This window comes from Drosophila serrata, unplaced genomic scaffold (assembly GCF_035046125.1).
Source record: "Drosophila serrata isolate PLE 108 unplaced genomic scaffold, ASM3504612v1 contig_376, whole genome shotgun sequence".
In the NCBI taxonomy this organism is placed as follows: Eukaryota; Metazoa; Arthropoda; class Insecta; order Diptera; family Drosophilidae; genus Drosophila; species Drosophila serrata.
The window spans coordinates 128,380-154,216 of NW_028257274.1; the positions used below are offsets into that span (position 1 = coordinate 128,380).

Here is a 25,837-nt window from a genome sequence, read left to right on the forward strand (position 1 = left end):
GAACGAGTGATTTTCGACTATGTAATGTACATATATACATATATTCTTGATCAGCATATATAGCAGAGTCAATCAATGTCTATCCGTTGATGTTAGTTTTGAATCTATCTGAATAAAGCCTTGCAGTTATTCTTTTGTATACTCTCACGGGCCGGATCGAAGGACTATATCATATAGCTGCCATAGGAAGAATCAGAAAATTTTTAAAAACAAACTAAACCCTTTTCATTTCTTAACATATGTTCAACTGTCTTGAGATAAAACATTTACTATTGTATAAGTTCTGTTTTAATTTTATTAAAATCGATTGACTATATAATATAGTATATATAGTATATATCATAGAAATGATCGTTGAGTGTAAGCCTAACTATCTCTGTTACTCTGGAAATTTCCTCCTGTCCCTTTCTCTGGCTTTCTCTAGAGGTTACTCTTTCTCTTTTACGCTCTCGCACTCGCTCGCACTCTCTCTGCTATTCTCTATACTCTGGGACTATAAATACAGGCACCGGCCGCCGCTCCGGCCTCAGTCTGTCCGTGGCCCTACCAGTGTTAACATCTATAGTGATAGTGGGAGTGATAGTGATTACCCTACGACCTCGAAAATATTACGTGGCCAATGCAGAACAAATGGATAACCAGGAAGATGATACGATGAAAAGCCTGATTGGAGTCGCCGAGAACATAACTCTACACCGGAAGGAATGAAAAAATGGCGAAAATAGATATCTGTGTGTCTTCGGTAAGTCTTAACCATTGTTTTATTTTAATCTAAAGTGATTAAGAAATTTGTACTATGGATACCGTATACTTAAAGTTAACATCCTTACTTAATTATAGATTACTTACGATCTTTGATTTCTTACCCTAAGTTTAGTGTAAAAACTGACCCTAACTTATGATACTTTTATACCTTATGATACTTTTAAGATTGGCCCTGATTTTGGCGCCATACTTTTGCTACATTATTATCCCCTTAAAGTGTATTACAATTTAAGTCAACAACGTGAAACCCAGTGAAGGACTTGTTTGCCACCATTTAAATAATATATATTCTTGATCAGCATATACAGCCGAGTAGATCTGATCATAAAATGTATAGCTTTTTTTAATAATTGAGCCCAATATGGTAGTTTTCTCATAAACATCAACACAGAGAAGCTTTCTAAATTGAGATTAACTCATCAATTGCTTATATATAATATACTCCGTATTCGAGCCCATAATCCTATGGGGAACTGCAACGGAATACACACTTCCGCTCCCCGAAATTAGCTTCCATTGTTAGTTTTCGTATATTTAACATTATATTTATTTAAAAGGTACATAAGTTAAACTTAATAATTAATTACTTAATAATACTCTTATATGGGTAACAGCAATGTCAGGCCAGCGCAAACTATCAAAAATAAAAGTACAGATAGTAAAAAATAAATTCTTCATAACTTGATTATCAGATTACTCACCCAAAACGAATCCAGAAAATACCCCAAAGGTCACCGAGCAATACGAATCCAAGAGAACACCGATGATATTGCTCCCAAAAACGCTTCCAGTTCGTCCCAGCATCAGGCATATGCAGACCGCTTTTCCCCGGAGGTGAGTCGGAACGAGATCCACGACAGCTCCACTCACTATCGAAACGCAAAGTCCTGGCAGGACCAAGTACAGGCAAAAGCACACAACAATGGCCACTTCGTCCTTGATGAATATCAAGATGATTGCACATGCGCCAGACAAACCCAGGCCAATGAAAATCGAGGCTTTGCGACCGATGGCCTTCAGCACTAATCCCATTAGTATATATCCCACAATTAAGGCCGATCCATAGGTAATCGTGTCTACGTAACTCTTGGTGTTGATTGTGTCAACACAAGTCTGTGAATTAAGAAGAAATAAATACTTATAGAATGATAAATAAAATTAGAGGAGACTTACCTTATTAGCTGCATTTGCTTCCATTTGATCTATTGAAGCGTCTATAACTTCACAAACGGTCATTGAATCTTCAGCTTGATTCATACCCAATCGATTTTGTATTTCAGGATACCAAAGACCCATACCCGAAGAGCTATTTATAAGATAAATGTTTTATATAAAAATAGTTATAAAAAATAAGAAATATTTTTTAAATACTTGCCTGAAGAACAAGCCACACATAATGGTGCAGCTAATAACAAAGTTGACGAGATGCGGTCTCTTTAGCAGCGGCAAAGTTTCCTTCCACATTTTCTTGATGGTGGCAATGCTAAATATATCAATATAATATATTAATATCTTATTAACGAAATATGTATTAAAACTTACGCAGACTTGGATACAAGTAATATATTTTCTCCATCAGCTGATGCTTCAGTTTTCAATTTTTGCACTTTGAATTCATGCAAGTGTTTGCCGGAATTCTTAACTGCAATCCAGTCGACAGCTGCAAAGGCTTCATCGGTCTTATGCAAGGACATCAGGATCTTAGGACTCTCAGGAAGGGTCCATAGCATTATTGTTCCAATAATTCCCGGAAGCATGTAACAAATGGTCAACAAACGCCAAGGACGAAAAGAGAAGTCATCCGTAATGTTCACGTTCCAGTTCATTGATAATATCAGCCAAGCGGTGGCTGTAATTTCGTATTAAGTATATTGTAAATGTTTACGGAAGAACTAAGTAAATAATTACCCGGGACATAAACAGTGGAAATTCCCACAAAGAGACTGGCATAATTAATGGCAATAGGCCGATGTTTGGGAGTGAAAAATTCGCCAAGATAGGCATAGGTAGTTGATGAAGCTCCAGCAATGCTATTAAATGGATTAAATATATAATTAAAAGTGTTATTAAATTAAGTTCATAATATAGAGATTAGAAAAAAGCGGTTCTATTTGGTTTGTGTTCAGTTAGAAACCGGCTTAATTGCTTACTATATATAATAATAAAGTACTTTACACTGATAACAGTTTTTATTGCAAATATAATTAAAATCTAGTAGTTTTATAAACTCTTAAATCACGTGGCTTTACTTACAAAAATCCCACACCAAAACGAAGGAACACATATAGCCAGTAATTGGGAATTACTGTAGAGCACAAGGAAAGCACATTTCCAGCGATCGTGGTATATATCAATACTGGCCTCCGACCAACAGTGTCACTCAGGTAGCCCCAAAAATAAGATGAGCAGAATATTCCTGCAATAAAAAAATATAGTGGAAATCACGCGTGAAATTTATAAGCATGAAAATGTTAAACGTGAAACGTGAAAGATAAAATCTGATGCTGATCAAGATTAAAAAAATAATGCTAAAGGCGCAAAAAAAACTGCAAACTCACCTATAAAACTGGCAGCACTCATGATTGCTTTATCCATTGAATTCATTTCGAAATCGCACTGAGATACAATGGTGATATAGGACATGCCCATGGTCTCGTTGATGACCATCATGAGAAGGAGTCCTGCGGCTAGAAGCACGATCCATTGTACTCGACCGAATCCTTAATTGGATTTACACTAGTTAATTATTTAGGTTAACAATTAATTAAGAACCATTACAGTACCGATTAATTGAAGCACATCCTCGTATTCATGGCCTGCATTTTGCTCGCTATTTTCAGAACTTTTTGCTGCGATCGCTTTCGATGTCGATCGCTCAACATCATCTTGTCGGCCTAATTCCGCACTCATTGTGATCACTTTTAGATTTTAGTCAAGAACTTTCAATTTTCCGGCATTCCCGAACCTGCGACAAACTAAAACTGAAGAGGAACCGGAGTTGTAGTGGGTATAAAAGCAGTGGCTGTGACTGAGGACGCCCCTAGAGGTTGGGTTATCAGATGGAACAATAAAGATACTTGAGGGTCTAGATGATATTCTGTTTATTTATCAAAGTGTATCACTCATTTGCTGCGACTGAGAATCTTAAAAAAAAGCGAAGAGCCTCCCCCTCGCCCATTACACCTGTCTCATTTATTCCGTTTTTTCAATTCATTAGAGCAAATAATGCAAAGGTTGCCGTTGTCACTGCTCGTCGTCAGCCAGGTATGCGACCAGGTGCTGCCATAAATTCGCGTGTAATGACACTATTTAACAAATTCTATCATACTTGATAATTATCTAAAAAATAAAAATAGTTTCTTAATATATAAAATCAAATAAGAATAGTAGCTAGAGATCAAGGTAATAATTTTAATTGGTCTTGCCTTTTTGACTATCTACCCAAAATGAGGGCAGCATATAATTATTATAGTAGCATACCAAAAAAATGTTATCATACTTTTTTAAATAAAATTTATTGCTCATAAAAATTATAAAAGTAATTTTGAAAATTACTAGTTCGCAAATCCCAAAGCAAACACTTTTTGTGTTAAACAGTGATACTACCGCAGGGCAGTAATTGTTAATGAATGCAATTAAGTGTGGATGGATTACTAACGGTAGTTCTTTCACAAAAATTATTATGTTTGATTGTTTACCCTCTAATGTTTATGGTAATTAAGAGTGTGAAAACGGTATGCCACTTGGAGCTTACGGATATAAATCCGGGAGCCACATGTCGACATAACTATCTGTTTATTTGCGAGGAAGTTGACGTACGAGGAGGCAGCACCTTCAAGCGACCCTATTGCCATTTACATAGAGAACTTGCTACATCTTTGCGGAAAGTTGAGTCATAATTAAGTGGAAGAATGATTAAATTCAAGCTAAATAAATCAGTTCGATTTGGGTCGATGCAATACTTTCCTTTTTAACTTCATTTTTAAATAAAAGAAGTTATTTGGTTGCTTACTTTAGTCACATAATTTTATTAAAGGGAATTAGATATCGTTTAATCCGTTAATTTATAAGTTTACTAAGTTTATTTACAGTTTTGCGTAAACGTGTATAATTTAATATGCCTTTTAAGCATTCTGTGAACCAATAATTATCGTTTTTTATAAATTTTTTTTTTTTTAATTTAGGTTTAATAACTAAACCAAAAAATAGTTCATTTTAATTTGGAAAGCTTTCCTGTGTTAGTTTTTATCAGATTAATAAATCTGCACACTACATTTAAAATTAAAAAAATGTAAAATGATCCCCAATTTTGGATAAATTTACCATGTAACCCCTAAAAAAAATTCGAAAAAATTAAATTTGATTAAGAAAATATATGATTTTAAAGGTAATATATTATTACTAATATTATGATACTTTATAAGGGTATTAAAAGAAATATTATCTGAATTCTAGAGCTTAGTTTTTATATAGATTTAAAAATCTTCGTACATAATAACAGAAAAGTTAAACAATACTTAAAGAGTTATTTATTATATATAAGATATTGGCAATAGTTAACTTTTAAAAATAATCAAATAAACATTAAATAACTTACAAATATTATAGTATGATTAAAGTTGATTCAAAAATAAAGAATACCTTCAATGCAGTATAAAAAATATCGATAGCTGAGTATATCGCATTTTTAATACAGTAAAACCTCAAAGAAATTTATTTTATAGATTAAGATATTTATATTCGAAATCTAATAAAACTTTGTAAATTTTAAATTAAACAAAAGATTGAAAATGATTTAAAAAATATGAGATAGTTACTTATAAACCAATAATTAGTATACACTCCATGCCATACTTAATAAACCTTAACTGGTTTATAAGAAATATATCAAGCCAACTTGATACATATTTGCATATTTTTACTTTCCATTACTTTTATAATATAAACAACATTATTTAAATTTTAATTATTAGAGTATATATTATTAAAAAATTTATATATTTAATTATTAAATATTTATATTACATTTATTGGCTCTAATTATTCACTGAATTGAGCATAGACTGTACTATATATCGATAACTGACCCAGCAGTGACCTTATCGATATGATGTTGACACGTCTAGTTTAGTTTATTTATATTTTCACCAAAAATCATTTTAAGCAGAAATTTATGGCTGACTTTCAAGAGCAGCTGCGACAATATCGCCTTCAGAAGCGAAGGCAGGAGACCGTTGACAACTTCAAGACGAAACTACGCCGCTTCTGGATGTTGGGCACAGGAGCCAACAAAGATACCACCATCGAGGTACAACAGGTAAGTGGAAAACAAGACATACATATGCTAGAAAATATTGTAAATATATAACAATTTTAGGCGCCAGCCACAACCAAGGCCCAGGATACAGCTGGAGAATCCCCTGATGAGGCTGCTTTCTCCAGTGAAAATGAATTAATGCCAGAGGAAAGTACCTCCAGATCTACAGAGCACCATCACAAAGAAAACAATGCCCTTAAGTACACCCTCTGGGGTGTTTACTTTCTGTTCTGGGTCACCCTCTATGTGATAGCAATTGAACTGAAGTTCGGACTGGTCTTCCTCATGTTTTCCGCTCTGTTTGGAATATATTTCAATACCAGGACAGGTCCCAGGAATCGCAACGAGATGAGTGCCTATAGTGTCTTCAACAAGAATTGTGAGAGCATCGATGGCACCCTGAAGGCAGAGCAATTTGAAAGGGAAATACGCTATGGTTCAGGCAGTGTTCGATAGGGGGGCCTTACCATTTAAAATGTAATTTAGATAAATTAATATAAACTAAAAAATTTAATATAAATAACTCTTGATAAGGGGAAGAGTGAACAGCAGGAGAAATGTGTTAAATGTACTTGTGATTATATCTCAAAAGCTTTATACAGAAACCTTTAGGTCTCTTGAAAGTGTAAATTCCCATTAAATATTCCTCTAATTCTGCTTTTTAAATGACCAATTAAACTCGTTCTTAAACAGTAAGACAATCGAAACATTTATTGGTAAAGTATAAATTCATTAATTTATTCTAAACCTTTTTCCACAACGAAAAATAAATTGAAGTCTTAGGCTACCACTTCAATTGCCTCAATGAGAATTTCAATACATTGATTCTGTTTAAATTAGTGCATATGGTATTTTATAGTACGTTCTATTTATTAACTATTCTTACAGTCTGCGATTTATTTAACAACAAGTATCTATGTACACCTTCGGTTATGGGATACACATTTCCATGCGTGCGTTTCATTAAATTTAGTAAGGCTGTTGAAATAGTGTACTCCATAAATAATAAATCATAGTGATAGCTTCATGTGGCTGATGATGCGTAACCAAACGTAGTAACGATCAAGTATCTGTATCCATATAGTTTTTTCATCCATAGTGTTAGTGAACTTTCAGTGCTCCATTATTCTCATTTATCCAACTATATCTACGAGTATTTATTACGTACTGTACAATCTAGAATAGGTTTTATATCTACGGTTCTAGGTCCTGTAACGTGTTTGCGAAAGCTAAGGGTCCTCCTCCTCTCACATGTGGAACTCCTGATCAGTTAGCAGGAGCTCCCTGGTCTGAGAACTGCTCTCCGCGTGCTAGCACTTCGGCAGGAAGGTCTTTCTCGAGGGCAGGAGGCACAGGATGCTTAGTGCCATTACCATGTGCCAGATGGAGTGCACGATGTGGTAGTTTTGCTTGGTCTGCAGGAAGGCGTAGCATACAAGGCCGGCGACCACCAAGGTTAACCCAAAAGGCAGCCAGACGGAGAGGTAACGACGCGAGGGAAACAGTTTCCGGGACTTGGCACAACGCAGACCCCAGCTAGTGGAGATCAGGCAGATCCCCGTCAATGCCGGGGCCAGAAAGACCCATAAACTCTGCTTATTTAGCTCCGTGCCAAAGGCCAGGAGAATCGCCCCGAACATATGCAGAAGCGAGACAAAATCCGAGCGGACATGGGCCATGGCCACCAGAGTCACCCAGATGCTCAGCAGACCGCAGTAGAAGTCACAGAACTGCAGGACCCCAATCTTCACCAGGCAGAAGCTATACTCGTCCTCGCCGGCGTCGCAGGCATGGTAGAAAATCGAGAAGAACATGGCGAAGAAGTAGATGACGCCCTCGGTGTAGTAGCGCCGCTTCACCGCCATATAGATGCTGGGAAAGAAGAGCAGATTGCTCAGCGTAAGTAGTAGTGTGGCCAGTAGGATGGACATGCTGGTGGGCACTTGTGAGTCCTCCGTGCAATCCCAGCCCCGGTAGCCCTTGGAGCAGACGCATGTGGAGAAGACGAAACCGCCGGACATGTAGTGATAGCAGCGCCCAAAGCGACCACATCTACCGGCCACACAAGGACTGGAGGATACGGTGAACACCACCGAGGTGTTGCAATTGTCTGTGCCCACATGCTGCTCCATCGCCGCCTTGTGGTGCTCTTCGAACAGTCGTGTCATCTGGCGGAATTCGGTAGTGCACTTGGAGTCCATCATGCACTCCTTAATCTTTAGTGTCTCAGGTTCGTTCATTGCCGCAAGGCAATCCAAGTCCTTGAGGCAGGCCGAGAAGCGGGGTAAGCCAGCTGCGCAGTCGCAAGGCGGTCGCATGTCCTCCAGCAGATCCTGGTGCTTCCTTATGAACTCCTTGACACTCTCCATGATAGTTACCCGAGCTGTTTCGGCTCCATGACAAAACAGGCCCATGGTAACGTACCTTTTATAGGTAAATTATAATTATTTAATTAAATATTTCTATGAATTTTTCTATTAATTAAAAGATAAACTCACCATCGTCCACTCTCTGGAAAGGGCACGTGAATGACTCCCATGCTTTCGGTGTGATTGACAATGATGGAGGCCTGCTTCAGTTTCTGCCCGTAGAGACACTTGTCCGGCCAGGTGGGCTCCCCCGGCTCACCCAGCTGCATGCACACCACAATCTGCATGCTCTGATTGCCAGAGGCCACTAAGGTCTTACCCACCGGCACCACCGCCTCTTTGGGATCTCCGATCAAGCGTTCAGCCAGGATGCCACCCAGATCTGGCGGCTGCGTGGGCGGAGCCATCTTCAAGCTGGCCCGGTGCTCCTCCTGCATGGAAAGGGCAAAGGTAAGGGTTCCACCGATGTCATACACTTCACCCACGTCAAAGGCGAAGCCCGAGTGGGTCTGGGCCGTGAGATTGAATGTGACAGGCACCGTGCCATTGACATCCGGTCGGAGATCGTAGTCGAACATGAAGAACTCGCGGTAGGTTTGTCGCAGCAGCGAGTAAAAGTTCATCCCTCGGAAGGGAGTTGGTGTCCAGGCATTGGGTATGGAGCTGGAACTGGAACTAATGTTTGAACTGGTGCTGCTGTTAAAGCTATCATCATTGCCATCTCTGGGTTTCCTGAACACAATCTTGGAGGCGTTGTAATCAATTTGCAGGGTATAGGATACACTAAAATTGGCCACGCTCTCATTTGTGGCAAATCCCAGAGCTGCATAGTGCCAAGTGTTGGGTTGCACCCCAAAGGGTATGGAAATCTCATCGGTTTGGTTTGCCCTAATGATGGTCCCATGACCCTGATCTGTGCCTCCCAGCGGATATCCATTGGCCCGGACATGGAAACCCACCTCCGGACACTCATCGCAGATTTGATTAAAGGCAATCCGAGCCGCGGCATCGCCAATCTCGTCGGGAACATAGAATCGATAGATGATCTCATTGTTTGCGGTGTGTGTTATGGTACCATTGTGGTTTTCCGTGGAATTCTGGATGGGAGCAGGTTTACTCTGATCCGTATTATCAGTAAAATTGTTCAATTCCGGATGTTTCAGTTTCTGTTGCTTAGGTGGCAGGGATCGTAACGGCCTAGAGGTATTGTCACCGCCAACTTCTTTGAGATTTGCATCCACTTTTCTAGTTTTATTAACGGATAGGACATGGCTCGTTAGATTGGCCTGATGCTCCTGGTCGCTATTTAAAATTATGGGACGGAAACGGCTCACGGACATCTCGGCAAACAGCAATGTGTCGCATGAGGCGGCGAGTCCTGTGAATAAAAATGTTTTACATAAATATTTAAAGAAAAATAAGCATCTTTATTTATATTTATAGGTGTGAAATCAATTGCCTCACTTTTAGACACATTTTATATTTAATTTTAAAATATAATTCTAAATGATAAATGAACAATTGAAAAAACAAGTGGAAATTAAATATGCTTCACAAAACTTCACAGATATTAACCATTATTGGTATGATGTATCTTAGCTGAAGTTGACTGAAATGTATTTAAAATGAATTAGAATCATAAGTTATGAATATTTGGAATTTGCTTAAGATAACTCTCCTTATTTGAAACTATATTACCTTGTTGCTCAATTCGATCATTATTGGGATCCGACCAACTCACAAATGCCACTGCAAACCAGTTGCCAATGTGAGGTGCCTCGATGGTGATTTGCTGCTGCTTCTCATCGGAGAGGAACTGCAGGTCATACACCTTAAATCTGTAAGAAAATCATTTAAAATAACTACATAATTATGCGATCCTTTCCTTTATATTTACCTCTGATCTGAACTGAAGAAGTTCTTGGGAAAAGTAATATTCTCCGGACTTATTACTGGATAACTGCTGGCCTTCAGATGCAGCGTAACATCCTTGGGCTTGCACTTGCGTTCTAAAAATTAATATAAATTATATAAAATTCTAAATAATTTCTAATTTATTTTATACTAACGAAAGGCACTTTTGGGATCCTCATACGCTTTAAAGGTGAAGTAGGCAGTCCTTGTGTCCTGCAGAACATTAAAGTGCAGAATGGACACATCCTTGTAGGACGTATATTTGAGCAGTGAGTTTGATGGCAGTCGGACGACCAATTCCCGATCCTCTGGCAGCTTCAGATCCTCCACTTTTCCCTGCATCGGTTCATAGTTTAAGTATTTTTCGGATGAGCTTTGCAGCACTTGAAAACTAGAACCCATAATAATCAGTCGGTGGTCTATGAGGAGGAGCATAAACACCACGAGAGGACTATAATTGGGTCGATGTGTCAGTATCTGAATCATCGTTAAGTAGAGATTTCAGTCCGGGTTAACTTGTCGTATGTAAGTAACGGGTAATCGTGGGTCCTGAAAAGAGAGATAACATCACATTTTAAAATAATAATTATAAGCTTAGCCAGATAGATTGCTTATTTATAATCCCAATACCAGCTTTTATGATTTTCGATTTAGAAGAGGTGAAAGAAACCCCAAACTACAGCTATGCTGTACGTTCAACTATGCAGAAATTGGTATTTATTTCAGGGCTATTGCTCTGAGTGAATAGAAGGCGGGCTTCATTTTACAAGGGCCATGGTTTTGAATCCACGGAGAAGCACTCACACCATGGGTAATAGTACTGGGCCTATATATACATATATACCAATTTCCACACTCGACGTTTTTTGTACACAAGTACAGATAGAAAAGAGCCTTATGTATGCTGCTGCAAGTAAATTGCACCGTTGCAAAAATGCCAAATTCCGGCCCATTTATGTGGCGCGACCAAAAACCAATGTGCAGACCGAACGAACTATGAAAGTTGTCCTACAAAAACGAAAATAAAAATAGAAAATAGAAAATGGAAAATAGAAAATAGAAAACTTCTGCACTCGATGCCTGGGCCTGAACTGTGCATTGTTGGCCCCAACACCTTCTGTAATTTATGGCAGAATCTTGTGGCCCGAGCCACTTGAGAGCTATCTCGACCAGACTGTGTAGACAGCGGGTCTTCTGCCTTTATTACCTGCAAGTGATATTCAGATTTCCTACAGCATAAATTTGAATATGAGGCACTAAAATAAACAGAGTCCTTTAACCGAATATATCCATTTCTATTTGATTTATTTAGTCCTGTTGCTGTTTCAAGCACAGCTTCACTTTGTATACATTCAATTTTGAGTGCGAAATGCAGTCAATTTTTGTTTTGCTTGCATCGAGTACATAATATAATACAGATTGAAAATGTGTATGTGGCGTTAAGCGAGCTTTTAATTAGCAAATAAAAAACCCCGGGAATCACATCGAGTTATCTGGGTGAGAGACGCGAACCAACTGGCTCTTGGTGTTGTTTTGGTTTGTAGAATTCGTGTTTGACCCAAAGGCCTTATCAGTGCCATTCAGTTCCAATGAATATAGCAGACCTTATCGACTAGCATGTGGGTTATCAGCTTAGTTATCACTACTTTTATGGCTGTATTGTTTATGATTCAAAAATGACACTATCTTGTCGATTTTGGAGCATCTTTTGGGGGTTTTATGTGTTACTTAAGTTGTCAACTGAGTAATTTTAAAGATCTTCGCAAGCTAATTTTATTTTCATGAGAATTAAATAATATTAGAGTAATATTATTAAATTAAAACCTAAAGTTCCCAGTGTAGTTCACTTTAAATTAAATATGCTCATGAATTTATTGGACACCCACGGCTTAGCCCGAATCTGGCAAACTAAAACACAAAAGCGCTCTCCACTCTTCACTCGCTTTTCGCTTTTCCGGTGTGGGGGAAAACACAATTGATATGTGCTGAAATCAGAGCTTACACACTTTTAGACAAACTCAGCTATTCTGTGGAAAATATAGCAAAATGCGGAAACACGAATGCAACCCGAATCTCAATCATTGAGTAATTGATGCAATAGGAATCTCTTTTTCATACCTCGTACCTTTGCGATGTCTTCAATTGGATATCCATAAGCTTAAGCAATATATTTCGATTTAAAAATTATTATGTTTATCCAATAGAATTGTCATCCAGTCCAGTCGGTCAGCAATCGACGACTGGCTTTATGAGCTCAGTTTGCCTGGTTTTGGGTTTTTATTTATTTTCTGTTTTATTTTATTTCTCGCATTTGGCGGTGACTTTTGGCAGGTTTTGAAATGTCCAAGACTTGTGAATGGATTTTCATGGATTTTTTTCGGTTGTTTTTGTTTTTGATTTTTTTTAGTTTTGTCTTTTGGGAAATCCACGTGACGCGGCGTTGCATTTGGGGCAAATAAATAAATATGCTGCACTTGGGTAAATAAGGTGCTTTGGCAAAGCTTTGTGGATTTGTTTTGGTTGTTACTTTGGCGTTGTCGTGGGCGACGCTGCTACTGCAATCGACCGCGATGATAGTTTGTGGTCTCAAAACAGATAAACGCTTTGATTAGTGAATCAGTATTTTGGACAAAGCTCTATTGTTTCATGGAAATGAAGGGGGGGAAACCCAAGACAAAAGCTTGGGCTTAAGTTACTAAACTGGACTGTTTATGGTAAGTAATTGAAACGAATTTATGAACAATATTTTATATTAAGTGGATATTAACAATAATATTTTAAAAACTATATTTATATTGAATGAATTGTAGGAATAAAATAAAAAATTATAGGTCCGACTCGGAAATCGATCATAAGTAAGCTTAAAAAATTCGCATTTTTTGAATTAATATTTATAAGTATTTTTTATATGACAATTTCTTCATACACCAACATTTAAAAAACTCATAGCTAAGCCAAAAAAGCATTAATGTTTATTTGGAAAGTATTTATGTGTTAGTTTTTATTAGGCTAATAAATCTAAATACTCAATTTACAATTAAAAAAAATTCAAAAATTGTTTTTAATTCTTGATAATTTTAGCAATGAATTTGTTCCGGACATAGCTAGATCGATTCGGTTGTTAATTCTGAAAAAGAATATTGATTTATAGGACCGGAAATGAGTCCATTACTGAGTTTCAAGCTTCTGACCAAAATTAAATTAACCTGCAAGTGTATAAATATGCTTTTAACTCTCAGTTTTAGACTACCTTTCTTATCAGTCACTTTTAAACTGATAATATTGTTGACAAACAATGAATGAAACTTGTGTGAGCTTGTCACTGATAATTCAATTAATAAATAATTTAAAGTTCCACAAGCCGCAGTGAGAGAGTCAGAGAGAGAGAGCATGCGATCCACAAGAGAGCAAGTTCAAGTTCGTTTCTTTTGGCTTGCAAAACAAGTTTTTCGTTATGCGAGAGAGAAAGACGCCAAGAGAGAGAGAGAGAGAGAGAGAGGCTCCAAGAAAGAGAGAGTATCCGGGAGATCTTTGTGGATTGGGCGATCCCATCTATAGCTTTGGCTATAACTATAGCCTCAGTTGTCAGTGCGCCGAGTGGTTAAACGCAACGACTGAGCCAAGTACCGCTTGGGGATCGCCGCTCGAAACGCAACCCGTGAAAGTTTTTGGATACCAGTTTCCGTGGCTTTGTGTACAATCTATATATATTCATATTCATATATATATGCGTGTGAACATCGGCGCAAAAATCCCACCCTAAAATAAAAGTAATAATAATTATAATGGCTGGAAAGTCAGCAGCTTATTAAGCCTTTCAAATGTGCGTAGATGTGACTCATGTGCTACCAAAATAGTGTGACCTCTTTAAGCAGCCCGAATTTAAATAATTTATATAATCTAGCTGCTAATTTTAACACCTGTTGTGCTGCTTGCCCCTGACTTGAGTTTTATATCCCTAATAAATTGTTAAAATAAACACAAAGCTAAGAGAGTGTTCCCTGCTGTATATGTATAAAGATATGTGGATATATACGGGTATATCGGTCCCAGTTTTTTGTTTTGCTATTGCGCCATGCACCCGACAGACGTCAAAAAGAGAAATCGCCGATGCCGACCCGCTTCATGACGCTCAGTGTCTCAACTTATATTTTCATTTAGTTGAGAGTGTGTGAGATGTGTGCCCTTCACTCAAATATTTTCACAGACATATCCTGGTTCATTGGCATTATATCAAGAGTGATATTATATATATATATAATATTCGTTGATACATTTCCGGGACAATGGCATCCAAACTAGAGATGAAAAATTTGTTTCGCCGCTTTAATTACGTGTTGTCTGTCATTAATACCAATTAAAATACATGTCGCGGAAACTCGCAGGACAGCTGCAAAAAAAAAAAAAAACTCCACCCACAATATATTTGTTATTTGATTTCATTTCACCACGATGCGCAGCCATTTTTAATTAAAATTTCATCACCTTGTCTCAGTCCTCGGACATCTGGCAGGCTGCCGTTTAGGCGGTTGATTGCGCAATGGTTTATCACTTGGGAGGAAGGAGCTTACTGCTCCCCATCATTGTGGTGGCCATCGCAGGGTGTTCCCTGATTTCACAAGAAGGTAATATATACATATATTAAGAGCCCTTGGCCTATTCTTAAATTAAGAGCACACTAAAAAGGGTTTTTTTACTCGCACATATCTTAATTAAAATCTATGAACCCTCGAGCATAAAACAAGGAATAGCCCCATATGAGGGACATCTCGATTAGGTTCTAATGGGAAAAGTGCATTAGGTTAAATTGGTACAATACCGGGTCAACAGTCCAAGCCTATCTTGATGACAAAACTACGTTAATGACACAATACACATATGCGTAATTGCTGACCAAAATAAGTACAAAACAATGCGAATTGCTCTTGAAGTCCCACAATGGTCTATTGATCCCCGTGGGCGAGAAAAACAAATGGAGCTCTTCGAGCTTCGAGCTCTTTAAGCTTCAGTATATTACAGCCTTGACCGTGAATATTTCCCTAGAAATAAAGTGTCATTTTACCGAAGGCGTATGAACTCTTTAAGCGACTAATTGCCAGGAAATTGATTCAATCATTATTGACTTATTCATAGAAATTCGAATATATGTTGTCAAAATAAAAGAGTATATTGAACTTTTGGTTCGGGTAAATATTTATGAAATAGATCTTGAGATCTTGAGCTTTTGATAAGGGAAACCATCGTAGAATGTTCATTTATGATATATTTATAGAAAAAGCTAATGAGCTTATTGATAGTTATTGAAGATTTATCTATAGTTTTATAAAGAAAATAAAAATTATTAGACGTTGCTTAGGTTGAACTATACGCTAAATTTTCTTTCTACTTATTTTTAAAACCTTTAATTCTTAGTTAATTCAAGAGAAAATGCTCACGAGACTCAGAACATATCATAATATTCTTACCAAAACACCGTGTATATAAACAATTCTTATACTAAAAATCTTGATTAAGACCGCCATTCAGGCTGAAGTTCACGCACATGCCTCGTAAGCCAGCATATTGTGCAATATTTAAATGAAACGAAACATCTTTTCGGGCAGTCATAATGTATCTCAGTCGTGTTTTGCCCAATCCGTGTATATCTCTGGATGAGCTTACACACGCGGACCAAAAAGTTAAGTCCGCCCCGAAAGCGTGTCTCAAACCTGTTTGCAGAGCAAAAAACATTCTCGCATTCGCAGTTAAGCCGCGCCGACGGCATCGCTCTTCTGGCTCTTCTGGCTTGGGTCTTTGGGAAAATACGAGTGAGTGCCACCGTTTGCTGCTCCTGTGGCAGAACACACATCACGTATACGTACACACATATTTGTTACATGTGTGTGCTCTCCGCATTCGCATCTGAAGGTCGTCAGCGATGCAGAGATACAAAGATACAAAGATACAGAGATACAAGTGCAAACACAACCAGCAACCGGTTATCACGTCACGTCGCTTAGGTCCATTGAATGATGCTTGACTTATGAGGCGCTGAGAAATAAACTGAATATGCGAATATTTCACGGACATCTCCCTGTACAATGAACCGATTGATATTTCATACTACAAAGAAATAATATAGTTTTTCCTATGCTGCAATCTGGCCGCCACCCAAATGTATCTTTTGTGAGTGTGTGCCTTTGGCATTGGTTCAAACGCCAGCCAGAAGCTACCAAGTGGCAGACATCCGGGTCAATAGCTGGCACTCGCCAGCATATCTCTGAATGAACTTGGCTGCCAACTGCTTGTTGTTGGCCCATCGCAATGCATGCAAAGCTGTCTTTGTCGTCGTCTTAACCAATTAATCGCTCTATCGCTCTGTCGTAGGCTGGATTTAATAAGCGGTTACTTGGGGGGATTATAAAACATGTTATGGTCTTAAATGATGTCACGTTTTGTAGGTGGATTTTCCACGGAAAAGTCAGAAGAATATTTAGCTTTGTTATCTTAAGTTATGGGTTTTAACTAGAAATCAATTAAAAGTCAGATTATCACATATTGGATTATTATTAAGTATAAAAGCGAGAAAACAGTTTAATATTTTTAAGAAATCTAAAAATGATTTAAAATGTATAACTATTGAATTAATTATATAAATTGAATAAACCTTTATATTGTAATAGGATTTTTATTAAATTTAGTTTATGAGAGAAAAAACTACTCTTTGTGAACCAATTCCTAAGGAATAGTCGAATTAAATTTTATATTTATGAAATTGCCTTCACTTAATTTGTAAATCAGAGAGATAACCCGATAATTCTTTACTTAATGTAGTAGGTTAATTTAATTTTCACCTTTTTATATCATTAATAATATTGTAGACTGACCAAGGTCCTTATAATCAATTATTTAATAAATGTATCTGTAAAAATATATGAAATTTTGAAAACTGGTTAAACTTATATTAAAAGCTTTTAAGAACCGGTATTGTGCATCAGAAAACCTTTCTTATTAACAACAACCAGTTGTTATGTGCCATATGCATTTAAAACTGCATTTTAAATACTTTGTTTTTAATTCATTTGTGAATATATTTTCAGTTGAGGCCAACGAGCAGAATGCTCCGCCAATTCTGTACCTTCGCGACCGCAACTGGCGGATATCAGAGACGGAGAGAGTCGGCCAGGTAATCGATCAAGTCCGGGCGGATGATGCCGATGGTGATGATCTGACATTCGGCCTTGAGCCTCGCTTCATTCCGCCCCCTGGTAGTGGAGGTGGTGCCAGTACACCCGAAAAAATACCCTTTCACATTGATCCGAAAAAGGGTACTGTCTATCTCAACGAAAGTCTGGCGGGAAGGGTAAGAATATTGCAATAAAGAAAGCAGCAGACATTTGTATAATCTTGCAGGTAGTTATATAAACTTTAATTACATATGAAAAATTATAAAAATGATTAATTTTATATACAAATTTGATTTTTTATGCTTGTGTCACAAAAAGAAAATAAAGGTATACAAATATGGATTGTACTTTAAAGGCATTTTGAAAGTCATGATACGTGACTTCTTTTGAGGCTTATTTTCTTTGTTCAATTTCGAATAAAATAAAGAGAAATCAGTTAATTTTGTTTAAGTCGTAATATAGAAACAAAACTGTTTAAACGATTTATTCCTCTTCGTTTAAATAACTTGATCGTTATACAAAGTTATAAATAAATATTACTCCTGCAAGGTTATGAAAATGCTGAGAATGCTTTACATGCCTAACTTTTCCTGAACTTTTAACCTGAATTATTTTTTGTTTTTATTTTCTGCGCAGGCTGGTCAGAATTTTCTCATCTACATAACTGTCACCGATGGCCGATATACGGCCAAGAATGAGGTTTTCATCAATATCCTCGGCGAGAAGGACAACAGCTACGGCTACCGACAGCAGACCTCAATTTCGAACGTGGTGCACAACATGTCACAGTTCCTGCCCCGCTTCGACCAGTTGCCGGGTGTCCAGTCCATTCGAAATGGACTGCCCAACAGTCGCTTTCCCCCCGTGCCCCCTTCGAGTGGCGGTGGTATATTCGGGCCACCACAGTTTGGTAACTACTACCCACCGCCGCCATCACTACCCACTGGTCCTGACCACAGCGGCAGCGAGGCGGAGGTGCCACCCGAGACAAGCTCCAGCACCACGCCAAAGAGCCGCACCAAGTTGACGCCAATAACTGGCAATAATTCGACGAGGGTCGAGCAAATCCCCACAGAGCCACCCGCTCCTCCCAGTAACAACACCATCACCGTCTTCTCCATCAAGTCGGGAACCATACCCATTGTGGTGACCATTGGCGGCTTCATAGCCGCCACTGCGGTCCTGTTCGCGTATCTCTGCCGTCGACGGTTGTGCGCCATCAGCAGGACCCTCAAGAAGTCCAAGGAGAAGGAGGAACTGGCCAAGAAGTCCAATCCCAGCCAGCTGAGCAGCACGCTAACCGACGACAGCCGCAACTCGATGGTGATGCAGCAGTGGCAAGGACCAGTGGCCTTTGCCAATCGTTATGTTCCCTGGGAGCGGGATCAGCAGTTGGGCATTGTAAGTGGAATTAATTCATAAAAACATATAGCTTTCGAGCATGAAAAATCTATTCAAAGATAGAAGTAGATACAACCTCTGTTATTCTATATTTCTTGCATGATGTTCTCGAACAAGATCTCCTTAGAATGTGTTCCCTAAAATTAGCCAAGCACTCACAGACTCTCTGTGACTTCGGTGCAGATATCGATTCCTTGGCTCCTTTGGGAGCAATTTCAGGCTTGAAGCCAACAGAGTCCCTAATCGACAGCTACTCAAGCTCAGATTTCCACCTCGGTCTCTCAGGTCTCAGGTTGGTGCACTCAATGCCATCGCCGAGCTATTCCTATCGTCCTTGTCGTCCTGACACCCAGAGTGGCCAACATCGGCAGTGTAATTGACAGGAAAAAGTAGCTCAATGCAGGCGGAATACTGACACGGAATGGGAAATTCACAGGATGAATGCCGGGAATGCGAGTTACATTGGCATCCTATCATTCCATTTCCATTTCCATTTCAATTTCCATTCATTCATTGACAGCGGATACAAAAAAACTTGCTAAATTTTCCATTCGCTCTGTGCGTCACAAACAGTGGCAACAAATCCGCGGGGGATTTAACCCGATAAAGGTTATGATTATGAAATCATTTATGAAAGCTATTTCAGCGGAAATAATACACATTCAACATAATTTTAGACTTTGTTTTTATCCATTCTTTTGTGGAATATTTAATGTGCATAGTATAATGTAGTTATCGCTAGCAACTAAATTTTGCTTTAACAAAAAACTAACTTTTTACTATAATTTGAAATGGTTTAAAATTCGGTTAAATAGATAACAACCTTTAATCACTTTTGGGTTTTCCTGACATTCATCACAAATTGCATGAAAGAAACTTTTGTAGAGATTCTGTTAAAGCAAACTTTTCCCCAGGATTAAGTGTCATGTGAGCCATGTTTGTCTGAATAAGGACAATCAAAGTGATTTATATTGTACCTGTGATATTTTTACCTGACAAGCAGATATTTTTCCCGGCTTAAGTGTCACTTGATCCGTAGTCTGTCTATTAACTTAATGACAACCTGGAAAAATAGGTATCCAAGCTAATCAAAGAGTTTTATCTTGTGTTTTTCATATGTGTTCCCGTCGAAAAACATCAACATTGCTGGCATTTCCGTTCGCCTTCGATGTCTATATCGATGTCGATGTCACGCTGTCGGATACCCTCGTCGACAGGCAACGTCCCAGTTATCAACAGGTGTCACCAGCGGTGGAGATGCCACCGCCGGAGTGCCCATAGCTGGGACAGGTGAGATCCCGGGCTCCGCAACGGGACCAGGATGCGTGGCAGGTGCTGGCACTTCCGGCGCCCTGGAAAATGGCGCCCCCGGCAACGAGGCCAACTGTGACCGCTGGGAATTCCCCAGATACCGATTGAAGTTCTTCAATATCCTGGGCGAGGGAGCCTTTGGACAGGTTTGGCGTTGTGAAGCCACCAATATAAATGGTAAGTTTAGAGGGAAATAAATAGGAAATTATATTGTAGGGAAAGTTTAAGGGAAATCTATATTAAATAGTTATCAGAAGTTAACTTCAGCTAGTTTATTGAATATTTTAAAATTGAGTTGCATTCTTTAGCTTTCTCCACCTTTATTGGCCTTTTAATGAACCATAACGAAATTCCATATCCATATAAGACCCCTATAATCTACGAATTCCATCCTTTCACCAGTGCTATTTAATATTCCTCTATTTTGATATGACTGAGAATGGAATTTTAAATGGAGCAGATTGTGCATTCAATCAGCGGGGATTCACAAAGCCACTGGCTCGTGATATGCAGCAGTTGTTGCCCCACATTTAAGTACTCAGGTGGTGAAAATTGTGCAATCAGGGGGTTGGTTGGAGGGACATTTGCCAACCCCCTTCGAGAGCTCCACTATACGAGCCCTTTTTTTATGAGCACGTAGAATGGACATACAAAACGAGAGACAAGTGAATTCTGGATTTATGCATATACAGGAGGAGAGTGAAGGTAGTGGGGGAAAAAAACCAGAGCACAGGAATTTATGTAAGCACTTTGAATATTGAAAACTAAAAATATCTCAAGGAGCACTGGACAATCGAAGGAGGACTTAATTGGGATGGGTATCCTCTAAGGACCTTAACTATTCATGTACTTATCAATTATAATTGGTACAACCTTTTGATTGATTTATTTGATATCAATACCTATGTTTACTTTTTACAGACACTGAAGGCATCACCACTGTGGCCGTTAAGACCCTCAAGGAGAGCGCCACAGAAGTTGATCGCAAGGACCTGCTTTCCGAGTTGGAGGTAAGTAGCATGCTGGCAATAAAAAAAGCAAACAAAAAAACCGAAAACACAATTCTTGTAAATTAGCATTTACAATTTCTTAAGTCATCCGTAAAGGGTATGCAAAATACCGGCAAAATCGTTACATCCAAAAAGTTGGCAAAGTGACGACGACTTGCAAGTTGGCTCTTTCTGGCGAGCACAATTTCTCGGTTGCCTTTCACTCTGTCACTTTTCATTCAATTGGTTGCCATTGCCATTCCCATTCCCATTCCTATTCTAAGGGGAGATTCTGTCCCCCAAAACCTTCCGAGAAAGTCTTCCAAGTCGAGGAGGACTTGCCGCTCGCCTCTCGGCTGCTGGCGGGCAAATCTTGTGAGTTGGTTTTTCTGGTTAGATGAAAAAGTTTTGTAAATTGAAAATTAACGATGCTGAAAAGTTTTGAAAGAATTTCTTTTTCTACTCCTTGCGATTGCGACTTGCGGACTTTCAGCACGGCGGCGACTCAGGCCCTCGTTTTGGCCCTTGAGTTTGGGATTTAATGTTTGCCTTTTTAATGAAAACGTAAAAGAGTCTACTTATGTGTCTGTCCTACAAGTTGAAGCAAAATGTTTCCTCAATGAGTGTTTCATTAAGGATATGTTTACACAAAATTGGGAGTGTTTTTGTGGTAAAAAGAAGAGTCTAAATGATGCACTTTACTTCCATTTTTTTTTAGAAACTTTCATAGGAAATTCTATAGATTTATCCTTTATAGTTTCCTGTAGGATAAAACTAAATTCTATTATTGTAAATTTTCTCTAAATTTCTAAAACCTTTTGAATGATATATCCTTTCTTTAAGTGCCCACTGTAACTGCCCACCGCCATCGAAAATTGTCAAGAGTTTTCTAATTTAAAGTTTGCTCTTGCCCATTCTTCCCTTGCATTCGCGCTTTCTTTGCTTTTTCTTGTTCTATAGTTTATTATATTTGTTGTTTGCTAATTAGCTTTGTTTCCTCCCCTTTAAAAATTTCAAAAGGATCCAGTAATCGCATTAGGTAAAATGTCCTTCGGTTGCAATATATTTAAATAGAACCTGACCTGAGAGGAATATCTGAAATGCAGGCAACCTCGGACGTGGGTCGTCGATGTGGGTTAAATGCCAATTCGAATAATGTCGGGGACTTATTGCATATTTATGGTCGCCAAAAATACTGCGACAAAATTATTCATTTATGCCCTTGTAAGTATTCCGGTGTCAAACGTGCATATTTAATGCCCCGAGTCCTTACACATATGCCAAACTCCGAAAACAACAAAAAATCCCGGCCTGGCTTTAAAGAGTGTGATTTCTTTACATGATTTTCTGTGTGGGATTTAGCCACAGGCTTTTCTTTGTTTTCATTTCGTGTGGCGAATCAATAAATATGCTTGTATGAGTGACGGCTGGTCCTTGAATGGCCTTTAATTTGCATACTCTTCTGGGCTGGCAAAGCCAATGGAGTGCCGCTGCTCCAATGGCCACGTATTGCATTCATTTGGCCCAAGGACACCACTCAGGATTTCACAGGTCGCCGCCATCCCCCGAAAGTAATCCCGTAATGATACGACGACCATTTGCCATATCGATTAGCATTTTCCGTTGCCTGTCTCTCGGTCTCTGTTTCTGTCCCGAGTGGCGGCCGCCAGGATTATTACCTCCGCTGGCAAGTGGATGGCTGCCTAATAAGTTCAGCATTTGGCTGCACTGAATCGCATTTATGGAAGACACTTGCACAGGACTCGACAGCAGGATTTTTTCGTTTGTAAACACTACGAACTAAACCGTGCAAATCGCTTTTCGGCCACCGAAACAAGAGTCCTTTCGACTTGGATTTACGACCGCGTACTCCGACGCCTTGAAGCAAACTGATTCCTGTTGCTGTTCCTGCCTCCAAAAAAAGAAAAAGTGACAAGCCGCAGCATCCTCTCGCCTGCAGGGTCAACTATATAACACTCTCTCGCTTTACCCACTCTCGACCTGCGCACTGGACTTTTCGGAGTTCACAAAACCTCCAACCTTGCCCCCTGGCCCCGGCTATCTTTGGGCCTGAATCTGAATCTGACTCTGACTCTGACTCTGAAGGGCCACTCTAGGGTTGCCGTGCGGGTCGCGTCCCTCATCATTAAAGTCGCATTTGGTTCGGAGCTGTCCGTAGTGCCGAGTCCTTGGTCCGGAAAACACCGGCAGCGATGTGCGGCTGCAGTATATCATGTTCTGCGGATTACCCCAGAAACGAGAATAATTGCCCTTTAATTTTGGAACAATGCAAAATTATGGATGGCCTACGGCCGCTACCTCACATTCCAGACTCATTCCTTCAAGTCATGGTCCTTTTTTGCCTGAGACCTGCAAAATGACCGGGTCCTTGTTGCTCCTCCGAAAGGAGTTAAAAGTTTTCGAATTGAATTAGGAGTGGAGGCGGAGGCGCTCCATTCGAAAGGACCAAGTTATTAACTGAAATGAATTGCAGCTACTTTGGATTACTAGTTGATGTCGCAGTAAATAAAATCAGTATCCGAAAAGATAAATAAAGACTTGAATTTCTGGACTGTAAATAATAAATCTCTTTAGAAAATTGCTCAGGGAGGGAGGGTTATTTATTAGAAATGTTTAAGGTGTTGGGTTTAATTATGCTTTAAGCAATGATATCTTGAAAATATTATATCATTTCATACCATTAAGCATTAATTATCCCTTTATATTTTAAGTAAATTACTTTACTTATGGTCTTAATTAATCCGAAATTAAATTACAGGTAATGAAGTCCTTAGAGCCCCATGTCAATGTGGTTCGTCTTTTGGGCTGTTGCACCGATAAAGATCCCACATTTGTGATTCTGGAGTATGTAAATCGAGGAAAATTACAAACCTATTTACGCAGCTCACGTGCCGAAAGGTAAGCAATGATATTATTAGTAAACTAAATCAGTATTTTAATCTCTGTACTTTTTACTTATATTTCTTATAGACACTATGGCAATACCCATGGAAAGTCAAATGTTCTGACTTCCTGCGACTTGACATCCTTTATGTACCAAGTAGCCAAGGGTATGGAATACCTCACATCACGTGGAGTAAGTGAAAAGACAAATAAATAATTAAAACAATTAACTTATAAGCAATAATGAAATACCAATATTATTATAGATTATTCACCGTGATCTGGCGGCCAGAAATATTCTAATCACAGACGATCACACTTGCAAGGTGGCGGACTTTGGTTTTGCCCGAGATGTGATCACCTCAAAGATCTACGAAAGGAAGAGCGAAGGCAAGCTGCCCATCAGGTAATGCCGATTTTTAGATAGAATATATATAAATAAGTGCACAATATTAATTGATTCTGTCTATAATGCACAGATGGATGGCCACGGAGTCTCTGTATGATAATATATTCTCTGTTAAATCGGATATCTGGAGTTTTGGGATACTCATGTGGGAGATTGTGACCCTGGGCTCGACGCCATATCCTGGTATATCGGCAGCGGATGTTATGCGAAAGGTTGGTTTGGATTTTTGACCGTTTAGAATCACTCAATTATTTGCACTTTTTACACTCTTCATAGGTGAGGGATGGCTATCGTCTGGAGAAACCGGAGCACTGTCGTCGGGAGCTGTACAACATTATGTACTATTGCTGGTCGCATGATCCTCAGGAGAGGCCACTTTTTGCGGAAATAATCCAAATGCTGGACAAGCTTCTTCACACCGAAATGGACTATATTGAGTTGGAGCGTTTTCCCGATCACAATTACTATAATATTGTTAGTCTTAGCGGTGAGAAGCTGTAGACAAACAGACATTCCGTGCACTGAATCCCAAGAGCTTTATTACCTCCAAAAGACTACCGCGAGTCTTGGTTCCATATTTGAATTTGAATAACTGAGAAGGGTCTTAACTGCCATTGCAAAGAAAGCGAAAAAGAAACTGTATTTTCCTGGATATCAGATGAGTCCAAATACCAAATTATTGTTGTGAAAATTAATCCAGTTTCGAATGCATTTTGAATTCCTTTTTACTTGTAAGATAATGGAGCCTGCATCATGTTTGATATGTGTTCAAGTTTTATTTATTGGATTTGTATTATGTACTTTAATTTATCAATCGTGTGTATAGAGTTGTAATTTATAATATTTTATTGTTAAATAAATATACCTTATACTTTATAAATCCTTAAAGCGGGACAACTTTTCTTAGTGTGTCCTCGCTAATGTTATGCTTATTCATAAGTCAAACTAAAGACCTTAAAAATCGTTGGCCGTATTTCTACATTTACTCTGATGGTCGACAGTGACAGAGACTTGGAGCCGTGGTGAAACCAAAGTTAGCAGCCCAAGGAAACAGAGTACGTGCATAAATGATGCCAGCGAGGCTGATACCTAAAAGACTCTCTACGTGATATGCATCACAAAAAGATATTGCATGCTCGTATTGAACACATATCGATTCTCTGCGAAACGTAACTCAAACCAAAGTTTCTCCATGGCAAAAACTTTTGTATTAACGTAGCTCTAGCTGCAGATTTAGTTGGGCAACTTAAATACCCCCAAAATCAGCCAAAATGCAACAAGTGGTCTTAGCA

General features: G+C 38.7%; 4 protein-coding genes across 6 annotated transcripts; 2 read left to right on the top strand and 2 right to left on the bottom strand.

Annotated features, from left to right (window-relative positions):
• Positions 1 to 1,288: 1,288 nt before the first annotated feature.
• Positions 1,289 to 3,683, bottom strand: LOC110189034 (synaptic vesicle glycoprotein 2B). Its single transcript, XM_020959003.2, has 9 exons — positions 3,549 to 3,683; positions 3,324 to 3,485; positions 3,019 to 3,181; positions 2,674 to 2,795; positions 2,308 to 2,614; positions 2,141 to 2,248; positions 1,939 to 2,071; positions 1,467 to 1,878; positions 1,289 to 1,399 (listed from the first exon to the last, which is right to left on the bottom strand). Exons 1-9 carry the CDS (start codon positions 3,673 to 3,675, stop codon positions 1,365 to 1,367), a joined length of 1,569 nt encoding a protein of 522 aa, XP_020814662.2. The 5' UTR covers positions 3,676 to 3,683; the 3' UTR covers positions 1,289 to 1,364.
• On the top strand, positions 3,606 to 6,778 carry Saysd1 (SAYSVFN motif domain containing 1). The gene is made up of 2 exons (XM_020958998.2): positions 3,606 to 6,082; positions 6,143 to 6,778. Exons 1-2 carry the CDS (start codon positions 5,939 to 5,941, stop codon positions 6,536 to 6,538), a joined length of 540 nt encoding a protein of 179 aa, XP_020814657.2. The 5' UTR covers positions 3,606 to 5,938; the 3' UTR covers positions 6,539 to 6,778.
• Positions 6,768 to 23,148, bottom strand: LOC110189029 (uncharacterized). 3 transcript variants are annotated; one of them, XM_020958993.2, is made up of 6 exons: positions 22,912 to 23,148; positions 10,521 to 10,914; positions 10,349 to 10,460; positions 10,150 to 10,289; positions 8,581 to 9,829; positions 6,768 to 8,506 (listed from the first exon to the last, which is right to left on the bottom strand). In XM_020958993.2, the coding sequence occupies exons 2-6, from the start codon at positions 10,849 to 10,851 to the stop codon at positions 7,393 to 7,395; spliced, it is 2,946 nt and encodes a 981-aa protein (XP_020814652.2). In that variant the 5' UTR covers positions 10,852 to 10,914; positions 22,912 to 23,148; the 3' UTR covers positions 6,768 to 7,392. The 3 variants fall into 3 exon arrangements, with proteins under 3 accessions (XP_020814652.2, XP_020814654.2, XP_086695580.1); XM_020958995.2 differs by lacking the exon at positions 22,912 to 23,148 and adding an exon at positions 12,491 to 13,060; XM_086839454.1 differs by lacking the exon at positions 22,912 to 23,148 and adding an exon at positions 12,484 to 13,033.
• On the top strand, positions 15,463 to 25,425 carry Cad96Ca (tyrosine kinase receptor Cad96Ca). The gene is made up of 9 exons (XM_086839455.1): positions 15,463 to 17,707; positions 18,168 to 18,932; positions 20,150 to 20,420; positions 21,165 to 21,253; positions 24,012 to 24,151; positions 24,224 to 24,329; positions 24,403 to 24,542; positions 24,616 to 24,757; positions 24,822 to 25,425. The coding sequence occupies exons 1-9, from the start codon at positions 17,375 to 17,377 to the stop codon at positions 25,044 to 25,046; spliced, it is 2,211 nt and encodes a 736-aa protein (XP_086695581.1). The 5' UTR covers positions 15,463 to 17,374; the 3' UTR covers positions 25,047 to 25,425.
• Positions 25,426 to 25,837: the final 412 nt, after the last annotated feature.